This window comes from Macaca nemestrina, chromosome 10 (genome assembly GCF_043159975.1).
Source record: "Macaca nemestrina isolate mMacNem1 chromosome 10, mMacNem.hap1, whole genome shotgun sequence".
NCBI lineage: Eukaryota > Metazoa > Chordata > Mammalia > Primates > Cercopithecidae > Macaca > Macaca nemestrina.
Window position 1 is genome coordinate 7,992,585 of NC_092134.1, and position 18,099 is coordinate 8,010,683.

At 49.2% G+C, this 18,099-nt stretch overlaps 1 protein-coding gene across 1 annotated transcript in view; it reads right to left on the minus strand.

Annotated features, from left to right (window-relative positions):
- BRI3B (BRI3 binding protein) overlaps nt 1-17,412 on the minus strand; it is a 38,994-nt gene extending 21,582 nt beyond the window's left edge. Inside the window, exon 1 of the mRNA XM_011761400.3 lies at nt 16,823-17,412. Coding sequence (XP_011759702.1) covers nt 16,823-17,032 — 210 coding nt within the window. The 5' untranslated portion in view covers nt 17,033-17,412. The remainder of the gene's footprint in view (nt 1-16,822) is intronic.
- Between the last annotated feature and the right edge of the window lie 687 nt (nt 17,413-18,099).

Genomic DNA, 18,099 nt, shown 5'->3' on the forward strand with positions numbered 1-18,099 from the left:
AACAACTGAGCAAAACTGAGTAAAACACACCCCTTCCCTTGTAAGGGCTGACCAAGGTATCTATGGGGGCCGGGATTCTGCAGGGCTACAGCACACAGAGTGCTGCCATAATAGAACCCACCTACATGGGCCACTTGGCTCATGTGTGCAGGGTAAATGCCTCTGTGAATTGGCGACAGCATTTTTTTTTTTTTTTTTTGAGACAGGGTCTTGCTCTGTCACCCAGGCTGGAGTGCAGTGGTATGATCTCGGCTCACTGCAGCCTCCACCTCCCAAGTTCAAGTAATCCTCCCACCTCAGGCTCCCAAGCAGCTGGGACTACAGGCTTGCACCACCACACTCAGCTAAAATTTTTGTATTTTTAGTAGAGACAGGGTTTCACCATGTTGGCCAGGCTAGTCTAGAACTCCTGACCTCAGGTGATCTGCCCACCTCAGCCTCCCAAAGTGCTGGGATTATAGGTGTGAGTCACCACACCTGGGCAGCTACAGTAGTTTATTTTATTTTATTTTGAGTCTCACTTTGTCACCAGGCTGGAGTGCAGTGGCACGATCTCAGCTCACTGCAACCTCCGCCTCCTGGGTTCAAGCGATTCTCCTGCCTCAGCCTCTTGAGTAGCTGGGACTACAGGCGTGCACCACCATACCCAGCTAATTTTGTATTTTTAGTAGAGATGGGGTTTCCCCATGTTGGCCAGGATGTTCTCGATCTCTTGACCTCATGATTCACCAGCCTCAGCTTCCCAAAGTGCTGGGATTACAGGCATGAGCCACCATGCCCAGCTAGCTACAGCATTTTAGACTGGATGGTTCCTACAGGACAGAGGAGATAAGAGCAGGGCTGAATCAGGAACTAGGAGAGTAGAAAATGCCAATGACCTCAGAGGTAGCACTGTGGCTGAGAAAGCACAAGCCGGGCTGTTGACTGCCTGGGTTCAAATCCCAGCTCTGCCTCTTACTAGCTGGGTTTCCATGAGCATATTATATATATTCATAAGCTCTCTGGGGCTTCAGGGTTTGCACTAACAATGGAGATAACAGTACCTATTTCATCTGGTTATTGTGAGCTTTACATGGGATATTCACGTGAAATGCTTTAAGCACATGGTAAGTGTTCAAGACTCCTGTCAACATCCAATATTCTTCTTTTTTTGAGACATGGTCTCACTCTGTCACCCAGGCTGGAGTGCACTGGTGCAATCTCGGCTTAAGGCAAACTCTGCCACCTGAGTTCAAGCAATTCTCCTGCTTCAGCCTCCTGAGTAGCTAGAATTACAGGTCCCTGCCACCACACCCGGCTAGTTTTTGTATTTCTAGTAGAGATGGGGTTTCACCACGTTGACCAGGCTAGTCTCGAACTCCTGACCTCAAGTGATCCGCCTTCCTAGGCCTCCTAAAGTGCTTCCCAAAGTGCTGGGACTACAAGCATGAGCCACCGTGCCCGGCCAATGTCCAATATTCTAACAGAAGCATTGACTTCACAATGTCCTATGAGGACACCAACATTTTAGCCCTAAAAAATAGTATAGGGCATGGTGGCTCACACCTATAATCCCAGCACTTTGGGAGGCTGAGGTGGGAGGATTGCTTTAGCCCAGGAGTTTGAGACCAGCCTGGGCAACAAAATGAGACCCTATCTCTAATTTACCTTAAGAAAAAATTTTAGGCTGAGCATGGTGGCTCATGCCTGTAATCTCAGCACTTTGGGAAGCCAAGGCGAGTAGATCACCTGAGGCCAGGAGTTCAAGACGAGCCTGGCCAATGTGGCAAAACCTCGTCTCTACTAAAAACACAAAAAGTTAGCTGGGCGTGGTGGTGCACGCCTGTAATCCCAGCTACTTGGGAGGCTGACGCAGGAGAATTGCTTGAACCTGGGAGGCAGAGGTTGCAATGAGCCGAGATTGTGCCACTGCACTCCAGTCTGGGCGATAGAGGGAGACAGCATCTCAAAAAAAAAAAAAGATGGTTGGGCGCAGTGCCTCACGCCTGTAATCCCTGTACTTTGGGAGACCGAGGCAGGTGGATCACCTGAGGTCAGGAGTTCGAGACCAGTCTGATTAACATGTTGAAACCCCGTCTCTAGTAAAAATACAAAAAAAATTAGCCAGGTGTAGCGGTGAGTGCCTGTAATCCCAGCTACTTGGGAGGCTGAGGCAGGAGAATCGCTTGAACCTGGGAGGTGGAGGTTGCTATGAGTTGAGATCACACCATTGCACTCCAATCTGGGCAACAGAGCAAGACTCTGTCTCAAAAAAAAAAAAAAAAAAAAAAAAGATTTTCACAGGAGCATGAACCCTATTGCGAACTGCATGCAAGGGGCCTAGGTTGCATGCTCCTTGTGAGAACCTCATGCCTGATGATCTGTCACTGTCCCCCATCACTCCCAGACGGAACAGATGGAACCGTCTAGTTGCAGGAAAACAAGCTCAGTGCTCCCACTGATTCTACATTATGATGAGTTGTATAATTATTTCATTCTATATTACAATGTAATGACAATAAAAATAAAGTGCACAATAAACATAACGTGCTTGAATCATCTCGAAACCATCCCCCCACCCAGTTCATGGAAAAACTGTCTTCACAAAACCGGTCCCTGCTGCCAAAAAGGTTGAGGACCGCTGCATTAGAGAGAAGAGGAGGGTGACTGCCCCTCCCTTGGGTGGGGGTCGGTGGGGGGATCTGGGAGGAGGGCCTGCAGAAGACCAGCGTAAATCAGAACCACAACCACGAAGAGGTCTTCCAGAGATTCCACGTCACGGCACACATCCCAGCTCAGTGGTTCTCAGAGTGTGGTGGTGCCCGGACTAGCAGCAGCATCACCCAGGGGCTTGCCAGAAATGCAGACTCTCAGGGCCCCACCCAGATCCACTGCCTCAGACTCTCCAGGGATGGAGCCCAGCAATCCGTTTCCACAGGCCTCCTGGTGATGCTGATGCACACTCCAGGTTGAGGACCTTGACTGAGAGAGGCAGTTGCACATGTTCCTTCAGAGCAGCACTGCACTAAAGAGCTGCAGGCAGGCCAGACATACGTGGACAATGGAAGAGACACATAAGACAGTGACCTGCTCATAAAATGCAGTCCATATCCACAGCAACAAAAACAAAGGATGGACGTATCCAGCAACATCAAGAAATAGCAGAAAGTAATAATAATGAGTAAATAGATTACAGAATGTATGCCCCCCCTTTTTTTTTTTGGAGACAGAGTCTTGCTCTGTTGCCCAGCCTGGAGTACAGTGGGGGTAATTGTGGCTCACTGCAGTTTCAAACTCCTGGGCTCAAGCAATCTTCCCACCTCAGCCTCCCATGTAGCTAGAACCACAGGCAGCTGCTACCATGCCCAGCTTTTCCTGTCACAATTTTTTTTCTTTTTCCTGAGACAGAGTCTTGCTTTGTCACCTGGGCTACAGGGCATTAGCGCCATCTCAGCTCACTGCAACCTCCCCCTCCCAGGTTCAAGCGATTATCCTGCCCCAGCCTCCTAAGTAACTGGAATTACAGACACGCGCCACCAAGCCTGGCTAGTTTTTGTAAAATAGTGGAGACAGGGTTTTGCCATGTTGGCCAGGCTGATTTTGAACTCCTAACCTCAGGTGATCTGCCTGCCTCAGTCTCCCAAAGTGCTGGGATTACAGGTGTGAGCCACCGCGCTCAACCTACAATTCTTTAAAATATGTGTGACTTGTATATGTTTGTCAATATACAGCAATTTTTTTTGCAGGGGGGTGAGATAGAGTCTCGCTCCATCACCCAGGCTAGAGTATGACCTCGGCTCACTGCAACCTCTGCCTTGTGGATTCAAGCAATTCTCCTGCCTCAGTCTCTCAAGTAGCTGGGATTACAGGCATGTGCCACCATACCCGGCTAATTTTTATATTTTTAGTAGAGACAGGGTTTTGTCATGTTGGCCAAGCTGATCTCAAACTCCTGACCTCAGATGATCCATCCACCTTCCCAAAGTGCTGGGATTACAAGCGTGACCCACCGTGCCCAGACAGTATATAGCAATTTCTATAATTTGTTCAAATGGAGGGAAAAAGAAAGGCTTTTGTGAGAAAAGAATAGCAGGCCAGGCTGGGCGCGGTGGCTCATGCCTATAATCCCAGCACTTTGGGAGGCCGAGACGGGCGGATCACGAGGTCAGGAGATTGAGACCATCCTGGCTAACATGGTGAAATCCCGTCTCTACTAAAAAATACAAAAAAATTAGCTGGGAGTGGTAGTGGGCGCCTATAGTCCCAGCTACTCGGGAGGCTGAAGCAGGAGAATGGCATGAACCCAGGAGGCAGAGCTTGCAGTAAGCCGAGATTGCGCCACTGCACTCCAGCCTGGGTGAGAGAGTGAGACTCCATCTCAAAAAAAAAAAAAAAAGAGAATACAGGCTTTTAAAAATGCCACCAAGTGCCCAGGAAAGGGTGCGTGGAAGCAGTTATTTTGGGAGGAAGGGACATTCCTGTTCATACTGTTGAACCTTTCTGTGCCTCAGTTTTCTCCGCCGTGGGAGAAATGGGACTAAGAGCGGATTCAAGAGCAGAACCTGTAAAGACCTCGGCACAGCGCCCAGCACACGGCAGGCGCCCAGTGTGTCGGAGCGGCTGAGGTACTTGTTGCATTCATGGGCTGCAGGGTGGCAACCTGGAACTCCCTGCAAGCTGAGCGGCCACCTCCCATGTAACACAAGCTGACAGGCAGGTGCTCTGAAACCTGCCATGCCTGAGAGGCTGGCGTGCCTGAGCAGCTTCTGGCATTGCTAAGAAAGGTGCAGGTCAGAGGTTCTTTCTCACGGTGGAAAGAACAGCACCTGACCCCTCCTGAAAACTTGCCCTGGGCAAGAGAGGGTGAATTCAGGGAGGATCCCATCACCTGCCGATTAACCATCTGGCTGGAGAAGTTGCTGTTCCCTGTGGGGCCGGCTCCGCCTGCTCTGGTGTGTAACACCCTGACCCACTTTGTGTGGATGGAGACATAGGAGCCCTGGGGGGAATAACATGGGCTGAACTGTGTCCCCCGAAAGGCTTATGTGGAACCCCTAAACCCCAGGATCTCAGAATGGGACTGTATTTGGAGACAGGGTCTTTAAAATGAGATCTTAAAGGTGAGCCCTAATCCGATTTGACTGCTGTCCTTATGCAAGTAGGAGAGTAGGACCCAGATGTATAGAAGAAAGACCACTAGAAGACACAGGGAGAGGGCGGCCATCTGCAAGCCAAGACGCAGGGCCTCAGGAGAAAGCAACCCTGGCACCTCGAGCTCAGATTTCCAGCCTCCAGAATGGGAGAAAATGTATGTCTGCTGTTTAGGCGACTGGGTTGCACTATACACAAACACAGGAGCTTATAGAGAAGCCCCAAGCCTGGAGGCGGTTCCATCAGAAATCGGGTGAAAATGCAAGCCTGAATCGTATCAGGCCTCTAGATCTTTTTTTTTTTTTTTTTTTTTTTTTTTTGAAACAGTCTTGCTCTGTCACCCAGGCTGGAGTGCAGTGGTGTGATCTCGGCTCACTGCAACCTCCGCTCCCCACCCCAAGTGTTCAAGCAATTCTTGTGCCTCAGCCTCCTGAGTAGCTGGGATTACAGGCGTAAGCCACCACACCTGGCTACCTTTTTGTACTTTTAGTAGAGATGGGGTTTCAACCATGTTGGCCAGACTGGTCTTGAACTCCTGACCTCAAGTGATCTGCCCGCCTCGGCCTCCCAAAGTGCTAGGATTACAGGCATGAGTCACCGTCCCTGGCCAGGCCTCTAGATCTAACCACTGGTTCTTGGGGATCTGGGACATGGGGCACAGGGAAACACCACCATGAAGATGCACCCAGCCAGATGCAGATGGCAGAGATGCTATGGGGTGAGACCCAGCTTCTCCACAGAATAAGATGGCATCCAAGAAAAAGCATGAGGTGGGGGCATTAAAATTAAAAGTGATGTAAATCATGATGATTCGCTGTACTATGGAAGTGACGGGATGATAATAGTCCTAAATTCTGTGTCTTCCTTCCCAAAACCCATCACCCAGTCTCATTATGAGAAAAACATCAGCCAAATTCCAATAGGGAGCATCCTACAAAATCCCTGACCGGCTGGGCGCGGTGGCTCACGCCTATAATCCCAGCACTTTTGGAGGCCATGGCAGGCAGATCACTTGAGTTCAAGAGCAGCCTGGCCAACATGGTGAAACCTCTTGTGTCTACTAAAAACACAAAAATTAGATGGGCATGATGGCATGCAACTGTGGTCCCAGTTACTCAGGAGCTGAGGCAGAAGAATTGCCTGAACCTGGGAGGCAAAGGTTGCAGTGAGCAGAGATCACATCACTTCACTCCAGCCTGGGTGACAGAGCAAGATTCTGTCTGGAGGGGAGGGGAGGGGAGGGGAGGGGAGGGGAGAACTCCTGATCAATGCTCCTGAAAACTGTCAAGGTCATCAAAAATAAGTAGAGCCTGAGAAACTCCCAGCCAAGAGGACCTCGGGAGACCTGAGGACCAAATGTCGGGTGGGATCCCAGATGGGATCCTGGGACAGAAAAGGGTGGTAGGAAAAACTACGGAAGTCTGAATTACAGACTTCAGCGAATAACTGATGTAACAATATTGGTTCATTAATAGAACATCAATATACAACTTTAATAATGGGGGAAATGGGGTGAGAGGTATATGGCGACTCCCTGTATTATCTTCACAATTTTTCTATAACTCTAAAAGAACAGACTATTTTTTAAACTCTACTCATAGAAAGAATAATGTTAATTTGTTTTTTAAAAAGGCTTGGGGCTGGGCATGATGGCTAACGCCTGTAATCCCAACACTTTGGGAGGCCAAGGCCAGAGGATCATTTGAGTCTGGGAGTTAGAGACTGGCCTGGGCAACATGGCGAGACACCGTCTCTATAAAAAATTAAAAAATTAGCTGGGCATGACGGCATGTACCTGTGGTTCCAGCTACTCAGCAGGAGCTTGGGGGATCGTTGAACCTAGGAGGTTGAGGCTGCAGTGAGCTGTTCATGCCACTGCACTCCAGCCTGGGTGACAAAGCAAGACCTTGTCTCAAAAAAAAAAAAAAAAATTAAAAATTTAAAAAAGAGACTTAAAAGATACTTCATGTGTAGACTTGTTTATATCCAAATTCAAACAAAGCATTTTATAAAAAGACATTTTGGGTCAGGGAAATCAGAAAATGGAGCTGCATTAGATGTTAAGGAATAAGCTGTGATGATGGTATTGTGGGGTTGCTTTGTTTGTTTTGTTTTGTTTGGAGACAGAGAGATGTCTCGCTCTGTCACCCAAGCTGGAGTGCAATGGTGCGATCTAGGCTCACTGCAACCTCCGCCTCCCGGGCTCAAGCGATTCTCCTGCCTCAGTCTCCTGAGTAGCTGGGATTACAGGTGAGCGCCACCATGCCCAGCTAATTTTTTTTTTTTTTTTTTTTTTTTTTTTTTGAGACGGAGTCTCGCTGTGTCTCCCAGGCTGGAGTGCAGTGGCGTGATCTCGGCTCACTGCAAGCTCCGCCTCCCACGTTCACGCCATTGTCCCGCCTCAGCCTCCCAAGTAGCTGAGACTATAGGCGCCCGCCACCACGCCCGGCTAGTTTTTTGTATTTTTAGTAGAGACGGGGTTTCACCATGTTAGCCAGGATAGTCTCGATCTCCTGACCTCGTGATCCACCCGCCTCGGCCTCCCAAAGTGCTGGGATTACAGGCTTGAGCCACCGCGCCCGGCCGCCCAGCTAATTTTTAAATTTTTAGTAGAGACAGGGTTTCACCATGTTGGCCAAGCTAGTCTCAAACTCCTGACCTCTAGTGATCTGCCTGCCTTGGCCTCCCAAAGTGCTGGGATTACACGCATGAGCCACCATGCCTGGCTGGTATTGTGGTTTTGATTTTCACAAAATTTGTATTGTTAAAGATACTAACTGAAATATGCAAAGGTGAAGTAATATCTTGGATCAGCTTTAAAATATTATTCCAGGCACCCCCCAAAAAAAATTTAGGAAGGAAAGAAGTAACCAGAATGGCAGAAAGTTGCTATGTGGGAAGACCTGGGTGAACGAGGGTTCACTCTACTCTCCCTACCTTTGGGTATGTTGGACAATTTTCAGAACGGAAAGTTGAAATATGAGGACAAGGTGAGCAAACTGTGGATGCCTGAGGCCTCAGACAAACAAGGCCCAGCCATCGCCTCTGTGGGAGGGAACAAGATTGCTTCAAGCCTGGGATTTCATCAGCCCTCTTTTTACAGCAGTCAGGTGGGGACATCCAACACCCGGGGACATCCAACACTGGGGTTGGGTGATAGCGGCCTTCCTGCATCCTCATCTCGCTTTACCTCCATCACCCTCAGGCACAAACAAATGGGTCCTGTGGAAAATCAGGCCATGAGGGCAAAGGCATCTTGATGAGCAAGCCAGGGAGGGGGGTGGGAGATTCTGCCATTCAGCGGTTTCCCAAGCATCTGAAGAACACACAGAAATGCAAAGGCCAGATGAATGGAAAATGCTGGAACATAAATACAGACCACGTATGAACCACAGAGGGGAAAGGGCACCCCCAGCGTGGTGAGCCTGCCCAGCCTCAACCCAGGGATCAAACTCAGCGTCAACCAACAAGAAAGTGATGGCACAAACAGACACCACGAGCCCCGATGTGGTGCTGCCTCAGCAAGGACACACGGCGCCTTCTGTAGAATTCTTGCCATGAAAGCTAAGTCTGAGCCTAACCTGGAGGAAATAAACAGATAATACACACTGTGGGACATTTCAAAAGACAGTTCTGAACCGCGTGCGGTGGCTCACGCCTGTAATCCCAGCACTCTGGGAGGCCAAGGCAGGTGCATCACGAGGTCAGGAGATCGAGACCATCCTGGCTAACACAGTGAAACCCTGTCTCTACTAAAAATACAAAAAATTAGCCGGGCATGATGGCGGGTGCCTATAGTCCCAGGTACTCGGGAAGCTGAGGCAGGAGAATGGCGTGAACCTGGGAGGCGGAGCTTGCAGTGAGCTGAGATCGCACCACTGCACTCCGGCCTGGGCAACAGAGCGAGACTCCGTCTCAAACAAACAAACAAACAAACAAACAAACCAGTTCTGGTCTGTCAAAACCACAGCGATACTACTTTACCTCTGCCAAGATGGCTAGAATCAAAAAAGTAGACCATAGCAAGTACTGACAAGGATGTGGGGAAACGAGGCCCCTCCTACCTTGCTGGTAGGCAGGTAAAATGGTACATCTGCCTTGGAAATGGGTGACGGTTCCCCAAAGTGTTAAACAAAAAGTTCCTGTATGACCCAGCAACTGCACTCCTAGGTATGCAACACAAAATACTGGAAACATATGTCCACACAAATATCTGCACATGGATGTTCAGAGCAGCATCATTTATAACAGACAAAAAGTGACATAAACCCAAATGCTCATCAATAGATGATCAGGTAAATAAAAAGCCATAAAGAGGAATAAAGTACTGATCCTGCAATATGGATGAACCTTGAAAACATTAGGCTAAGTGAAAGAAGTCAGACACAAGGCCAGATTGTACAGGACTCCGTTCTTATGAAAAGCCCACAGGAGGCTCAGTCAGAGACAGAAAGCAGACTGGCAGTTGCTTAAGGCTGGGAGTTGGGGCAAAGGAAAAAAGTAGGGACTGCTAATGGGTACAGAGTTTCTTTTTGTAAGAACTTTTAGAACATGCAAATGTTCTAAAATTGACTATAGTGACAGCTGTACAGTGCTGTGAATATACTAAAAACTGCTGAGCTTTCAATGAATAAGTTGTATGGGATATGAATTATAGCTCAAAAAAAAAAAAAAAACACATTCAGTCTGTAGTCTTTAAAAATGTCGATGCTGTAAAAGTCCCTTACTGGGCCAGGGGCAGTGGCTCATGCCTATAATCCCAGCACTTTGGGGGGCCAAGGTGGGAGGACTACATGAGCCCAGGAGTTAAGAGACCAGCCTGGCAACACAGGGGTTTCGAGGAGAAACCCTGTCTCTACGAAAAATACAAGAAATAAATAAATAAATAAATAAATAGACATGGCGGCACACACTTGTGATCCCAGCTACTCAGGAGGTTAAGGTGGCAGGATCGCTTGAACCCAGGAAGCAGATGTTGCACTAAGCTGAGACTGCGCCACTGCACTCCATTCTGGGCTACAGAGTGACAGCCTGTCTGAAAACAAATTCATAATTAAGTCCCTTCCTCCACCAAAAGTGAGGGAAGTCTGACAGACTAGAGACATGAAGACCAAAAGCATGAGCAGTCCTTAACTGGGGTGTGGATTTTTTATGAGCTATAAAGACAATTTGAATATGGACTGTATATTACAAAACACTGTACTATATTTAAGTTTCTTGGCTGAGACAATGGGATTGTGGTTCTGTAGGAAAAAGTATTAAGATGTCTGCAACTAACTTTCAAATGATCCTGCCAAAAACCGAAAATAAATGTGTGTGTGTGTGTGTATGCGTCTGTGAGATGTGTTTGCAGAGAAAAAAGTTTGGGGGGAAATGTAAGAACTGGTGACTTTAGGGGAGATGTTTGCAGCTATTCCTTGTTCTGTTATTTCAGCATTTTGGTACTTTGAAAAATTTTGAACATAAAAAATTAGAAGAAACATTATCTTGACTGTGGTAATTTTTCACAAGTATGTATGTCAAAAGGTGTCAACTTGTACACTTTAAATACGCAGTCTATTGAGGTGTAGTGCAATTATACCTCAAAAAAGCTGTTAAAATGTTGGTAGGGGAAAAAGGACTGGGAAGTGTCAAAGTTATTTTGCTCAAAATACTTTCTTGCAAACAGCAAAAAATGCAAGCCTCTTTATTAAAAAAAACAAAAACAAACAAACAAAAACAACAAAAGAACCTAACAGCTCAATAGAAGAACGGCAAAAAAAATCAGGGCAGTTCCCAGAAAATATCGATGGATTCTTAATAAGGGAAAAGACCATCTGTCTCATACATAATAAAGCCAAAAGGTTTAATGAGGCTGGGTGCGGTGGCTCATGCCTGTAATCCCAGCACTTTGGGAGTCCAAGTCGGGTGGATCAGAAGTTCGCGAGTTCAAGACCAGCCTGGCCAACACGGTGAAACACGCTCTCTACTAAAACTACAGAAATTAGCTGGGCGTGGTGGTGCACATGTGTATTCCCAGCTACTTGGGAGGATGAGGCAGGACAATCACTTCAACACAGGAGGCAGAGGTTGCAGTGAGCTGAGATCACACCACTGCACTCCAGCCTGGGCAACAGAGCAAGACTCCGTCTCAAAAAAGAAAAAAAAAAAAAACAGGTTTAATGAGCCACTTTGTTGGAAAGGGCTTGGGAACTGGCCTTCACACATGTCTGGTGAGAGTGGAAACTGCTATCACTCATTGAAGGACCATTCAGTAGTATCTTTGCAATATGAACAATGCATATAGAGCCTTTACTATGCAAGGGCTCAAGCAAACAGAGTAAATTCACATGGGTAGACATCAACACAGTAGTGACCTTAGGGGGTTAGTAACCACGTGGGAGCAGAAAGGGACTTCTGGTGGCCGGAACAATCCACTTTTAGATCTGCTAGTCAAGGAGTATGTTTGGTGTGTGACGATTCATGATGCTATAGATTGATGTAAACAAAAGAAGTACACTAATAACATTTCAATTAAACATGTAAAAGAGGCTCAAGCCTGTAATCCCGGCACTCTGGGAAGCCGAGGCAGGTGGATCACCTGAGGTCAGGAGTTCGACACCAGCCTGACCAACATGGAGAAACCCTGTCTCTACTAAAAATACAAAAGTAGCTGGGTGTGGAGGTGCGCACCTGTAATCCCAACTACTCAGGAGGCTGATGAAGGAGAATTACTTGAAGCCAGGAGTCAGAGGTTGCAGTGAGCCGAGATCGTGCCATTGCACTCCAGCCTGGGCAACAAGAGTGAAAGTCCATCTCAAAAAAAAAAAAAAGTGTAAAAAAAAGAGCAGGGAGTACTAGCTCACCCCTGTAATCCCAGCACTTTGGGAAGCTGAGGTTGGGAGGACTTGAAGCGAGGAGTTCAAGGCTTCAGTGAGCTATGATTTCACCATTGCATTCCAGCCTGGGTGACAGAGCATGGACCTGTCTCTTACAAAACAAACGAACAAACAAACAAAACTTCTTTTTAAAGGTACAGACCCTTTGACTCAGCAATTCCATTTCTAACAATTTATAGATGAACTTGTCTATGTGCACACAAAACAATACATATAGAAAGACCTAAACTGCAGCCATGTTTGGAGTGGCCTGAGACAGGACCAAATGTTAGCCACCAGGGGCAGGTTCTACGATGGCACATCCTTACAGCAATGTGTTCTTTGCAGCCCTTCACAAGGAGGAAGCAAAGTTTAGGTACTGATAAGGTGTGATCTTCCTGTTTTTTGTTTTTTTTTTTTTTTTGAGACAAGAGTCTTGCTCTGTTGCCCAGGCTGGAGTGCAGTGGCATGATCTCCACTCACTGTAATCTCCACCTCCCAGGTTCAAGTGATTCTCCTGTCTCCGCCTTCCGAGTACGTGGGACTACAGGCACATGCCACCATGCCTGGCTAATTTTTTTTAGTAGAGACAGGGTTTCACTATGTTGGCCAGGCTGGTCTTGAACTCTTGACCTCAGGTGATCTACCCACCTCGGCCTCCCAAAGTGCTGGGATTATAGGCGTGAGCCACTGTACGCAGTCCTCCAAATTTATTCATTTTTATTTTTACTTTTTAAATTTTATTTTATTATTATTTTTTTTGAGACGGAGTCTCGCTCTGTCACCCAGGCTGGAGTGCAGTGGCCGGATCTCAGCTCACTGCAAGCTCCGCCTCCTGGGTTTACGCCATTCTCCTGCCTCAGCCTCCCGAGTAGCTGGGACTACAGGCACCCGCCACCTCGCCTGGCTAGTTTTTTTGTATTTTTTAGTAGAGACGGGGTTTCACCGTATTAGCCAGGATAGTCTCGATCTCCTGACCTCATGATCCGCCCGTCTCGGCCTCCCAAAGTGCTGGGATTACAGACTTGAGCCACCGCGCCCGGCCTATTTATTCATTTTTAAAAACAGGGGCTGGCGCAGTGGCTCATGCCTGTAATGCCAGCACTTTGGGAGGCTGAGGCAGGTAGATCACTGCAGGCCAGGAGTTAGAGACCAACCTGGGCAATATAGTGAAACCCCGTCTCTACAAAAAATAAAAAACTTAGCAGGGCATGGTGGTGCACACCTGTAATCCCAGCTACTTGGGAGGCTGACGCAGGAGAACTGCTTGAACCTGGGAGATGGAGGTTGCAGTGAGCCGAGATCTCGCCATTGCACTCCAGCCTGGGAGAAAAAGCAGGACTGCATCTTAAAAAAAAAAAAAAAAAAAAGGCAGCAAAGCAACTGGCCCAGGGTCACACAGCGAGTGAGAAACAGCTGGGATTCAAACTCATGTCTGTTCCCATGACATCCAAACAGGATGGTCATAGGTTTATTTCAGACAAGTCCTAGATTAGAATATGGGGGCCCAGGCATGGTGGTTCACGCCTGTAATCACAGCACTTTGGGAGGCCGAGGCGTGGATTATGAGGTCAGGAGTTCGAAACCAGCCTGGCCAACATGGTGAAACCCCCATCTCTACTAAAAATACAAAAATTAGCCAGGTGTGGTGGCACGCACACCTGTAATTCTAGCTACTCAGGAGGCTGAGGCAGTAGAACTGCTTGAACCTGGGAGGCAGAGGTTGCCATGAGCCAAGACTGCGCCACTGCATTCCAGCCTAGGTGATAAAGTAAGACTCCATCTCGGAAAAAAAAAAAAAGAATTTTTTTTTTTTTTTAAATACCATCAAACTTCACAACCCACAAAGCAGGTTTGGCTTTAATTAGTAAACCCAGGCATGCTGAACACTACAGTTGCTAGCAGACCCAGTTTTCCTTTATTTAAAATTTACAAAACAGGCTGGGCATCGTGGCTTACACCTGTAATCCCAGCACTTCTGAGAGGCTGAGGCGGGCGGATCACTTGAGGTCAGGAGTCTGACCTGTCTCTACCAAAAACGTAAAAAATTAGCCAGATGTGGTGGTGCTCACTTGTAATCCTGGCTACTCAGGAGGCTGAGGCAGGAGAATCGCTTGAACCCAGGAGGCAGAGGTTGCAGTGAGCCAAGATCGTGCCAATGCACTCTAGCCTGGGTGACAGAATAAGACTCTGCCTCCAAAAATAAATTAATTAAATTAAAAAAAAACCCCATAAAATTAACAAAACAATATCCCCAAGCCTGGCCAGTCTGGGCTACAGTCAGCAGGAAATAAAGTAAGTCAGGCCAGGTGCAATGGCTCACGCCTGTAATCCCAGCACTTTGGAAGGCCAAGGCAGGAGGATCACTTGAGGTCAGGAGTTCGAGACCAGCCTTGTCAACATGGTGAAACCTCATCTCTACTAAAAATACAAAACGTAGCCAGGCATGGTGGCGGGTGCCTGTAATCCCAATTACTTGGGAGTGTGAGCGAGGAGGATCACTTGAACCTGGGAGGTGGAGGTTGTAGTGAGACGAGGTCACGACACTGCACTCCAGCCTAAGCAACATTGGAGCCAGACCCCCGTCTCAAAAAAAAAAAAAAAAAAAAACCTGCCAGGTGTGGTGCCTCACGCCTGTAATCCCAACACTTTGGGAGGCCGAGGGGAGTGGATCACAAGGTCAGGGGATCGAGATCATCCTGGCTAACATGGTGAAACCCCTACTCTATTAAAAACACAAAAAAATTAGCCGGGCGTGGTGGTGGGCGCCTGTAGTCCCAGCTGCTCGGTACGCTGAGGCAGGAGAATGGCGTGAACCCGGGAGGCGGAGCTTGCAGTGAGCCGAGATCACACCACTGCACTCCAGCCTGGGCAACAGAGCAAGACTCTGTCTCAAAAAAAAAAAAAAAAAAGAAAGTGAAAAAACAAGTCAGGTCAGCCTCTGAATGCTGCACTGACTCGGGGAACAGGGAAGGGGTCATAAGGCAGGAAAACAGGCGAGAGATACTAATGTGGGCTCCAGGTCCACTCTGCCTAGGTTCACACCCTGGCTCTGCCACTCATCTGACCTGAAACCAGCCACTTCACTGCTCTGTGTCTCAGTTTCCTCATCTGTCAAATGGGAACAGTAGTACTACCTACTGCACCGGATCATTCTAAGGATTATATAAGGTTATTCTATCTACAAAAGCACTTAGTAATCATCAGCATCTCCATTAAAGGTACAAACCCTGGTTTACCCCAGGAAGAGCTCTGACCCCCAGATTCACAGATGCTCTGCCAGAATAGGCTGTCTTATTTAAGTCTTAAATATCCACTCATATTTCATGTTTATTGGCCTTAGATTGTCACATGGAACCGCCATCAGTTGAGACATGGGGATCCTGTTGAGACATGGGGATCCCTGCATGAAAAAGACAGGCTTCTTTTTGCTCTAAAACAAATGATTTCTGCCTTCAAATGGCTCCGGAACAGCATCAAGAGGAAGTAAGTGAGGCTCCGTGGGCTCACACCCCAGATCCCGCCCCCGCCAGACTCCAGGGCAACCTTTTCACATTCAGGCGTTCAACCCTGCTTCCTTGCCCCTCCTTGGTCACCTACAAAGCGTTCTCTCCCCTACATGTATGAAGACACAGACCCACCTGTGCAAGAGGTGCCCCTGCCCATAGGAGAGGGAAGTCAAAAGTTACCGTTTTCCTAACAAATTAACCTTTCATTTTATCCAGTAAGAACATCCAGTCAATCTTATTTGGGCCTTAATGTTCCTTTCTATTCCCCACTCCCTCTCAATGAGCAGAAAACTTTAATTTTTTAGCCATGATTCTGGGCCAGGAAGGTACCAACTATTCATAATTACAAGCTTGCAATGAAGGGGAATGATTACTATCCCCATTTAACAAATAAGGAAACTGAGGCTCAAAGAAGTGAAGTCACTTCCCCAAAGCCATCCTAACTGGTAGAGCTCCAACTTGAACCCAAGCTTCTCTGACTCCAAAACCCCAGGAAGGCTGGCAGCAAGCAAGACCTCCCTCCTCCCCAAGGAACAGCAAAGGAACCGCAATACCACACACAACTGTCCCCAGGAACTTCCTCCTTCTCAGGAGCTGGTCGGCAGACTTCGGCCCGGAATGGCACCCCTATCCCACCTAGCTCCAGAGAGCAGGAACTGGGGAAAACTCCCTCCGCTCCTCCTGGGACTCAACATCCTTCCCAGGAGGCTGCAGGGTCCTGGACCTCCCCAAACTAAACAAAAGGCTCCACGCGAAAAGCCCTGCACATAGTAGGTACTCGGGTTTCCCAAAGCAACCGAGCAAATCGTATTGCTTCCTTCTTTTCCTGTAAAGTAAAAACAACTCCAAGTATCTTCAAAGCAGGAGAAGGAGTGGGGCAGAAGGTCCCAGGGGAAGTGGGTCGGGACGCGAGGCTAAGATAAACCCTGGGTAGCTGGGGAGGGCGCAGCCGCGTGGAGACCGAGGGCGCCAGCGTGCTGCCTGGCTCACAGTAGGAGCCATTCAAACGCGGTGAATGAATGAATGAGACGCGCGGCAGGCGTCAGCGCAGCCGGGAGAGACTCTGGCCGCGCCGACCGCGGGGGCAAGGTCCAAGGAGAAGCGCGGCTCAGAGGAGAGGGCGGCCCGAGGCCCGGCCGCCCAGACCTGCACTGGTCAGGCCTGGCGGGGACCGCAGGAGGCAGGCCCCGAGGCGCAGGCCGGACCCCCTTCCCGCGCGCCTGCCGGGCGGGCGCCCCGGAGGCCGCGCTCCTCCCAGGCCGGCCCCGGCAGCCAGGTGCGCGGCGGCCGGGGCAAGGTGACCGCGGGCGCGGGCCCGGCGCCCACCTTCTGAGCGGCGCGCACGTTGTCCTCGCCGAACAGGCTGCTGACGCTCTGCGAGAAGGTGTTGACCGTGCGGCGGTAGCTGTTCTTCTCCGCGCCGCCGCGGCCCCGCGCCCCCTGCGCGCCCGGGGCCAGCAGCCCGAGCAGCAGCAGCAGCAGCAGCAGCAGGAGCCCGGCCCGGGCCAGGGGCCCGCCTGAGGCGCGCGCGCCCATGCTCGGCCGGCGGGGTGCGGGGTCGCGGTGCCGGGTGAGGGCCGTGCGCTGGGCCGCCGCGGGCTCCGGCTAGGGCAGGGTTGGCGCGCTCGGGGGCCGCGCGCCGCGCCTTTACCCACCGCCGCCGCCGCTGCTGCGCCACCCGCCCCGCCCCGCGCGCAAAGGCGCGACGGCCCAGCCCACGCTGCGCCCCGCCCCCGGCGCGGGACCAACGCGACCCGGCCCCGGGGCCCCGCGCCCGCCTCCCGGAAGCCTGCCCCGACCCGGTACGGCTTCTCATCAATTAAAAAAAAATTCTTTCTTTTGACTTATCCGTGGGAAAGCAACCCGTGCCTGTAAAACTTGCAACAGCTTCAACCAGGGAAGTGACCGCAACTGATTGGAAAACATGAAATAGACATATATGTAATCTCCCTGAATTTATTATAATGGTACCCCAAAATTGGCCCTCGTGGGCATCAGCTCATTCATTCTGAAAATTTTAAATAACAAAAAAGCATCAGGCATCCTCCTACTCTTCCTGAATGAACTGTATTTCAGAGCCCCAAAATAGTAGGGGAGGGAAACTTTCTTTTAGCACAGTCCGGCTAATACATGAGGATGAATGAGAGAATCCGAAAATTATTTGGCACCCCTCAATGGAATGATGGATTCACGCGATGATCATCAGAAATGGGTAAAACCAAGAGGCGAGGATTTGGCGGGGAACTTGAAAATGGAGGGGCCAAGCCGCGAAGTCCCGGCCCCGCCAATCGATCTTAGTGCCAGGAAGTACCAGCGCCACCTGCGATGGATTCTTGCCAAGACAAGTTGAGCATGAACCTGATGGGGCCTCTAGATCAAACCTATAGTTTACAGGAAATATGGCAGATAAGGAAAACTTACAAGCAGCAGAAGCAACCAACCAACTCCATCATGTGGGGCATTCAACGAGACAAACGACCCAGTTCGTTCAATAAATAAGCGGTATAAAAGGTGAGCGGAGAGGAGGATAATTGGTTTTAAAGACTTGAGAACCATAATAACCCATGCAATGCAAGGACCCTGTTTGCATCCTAAATCAAACA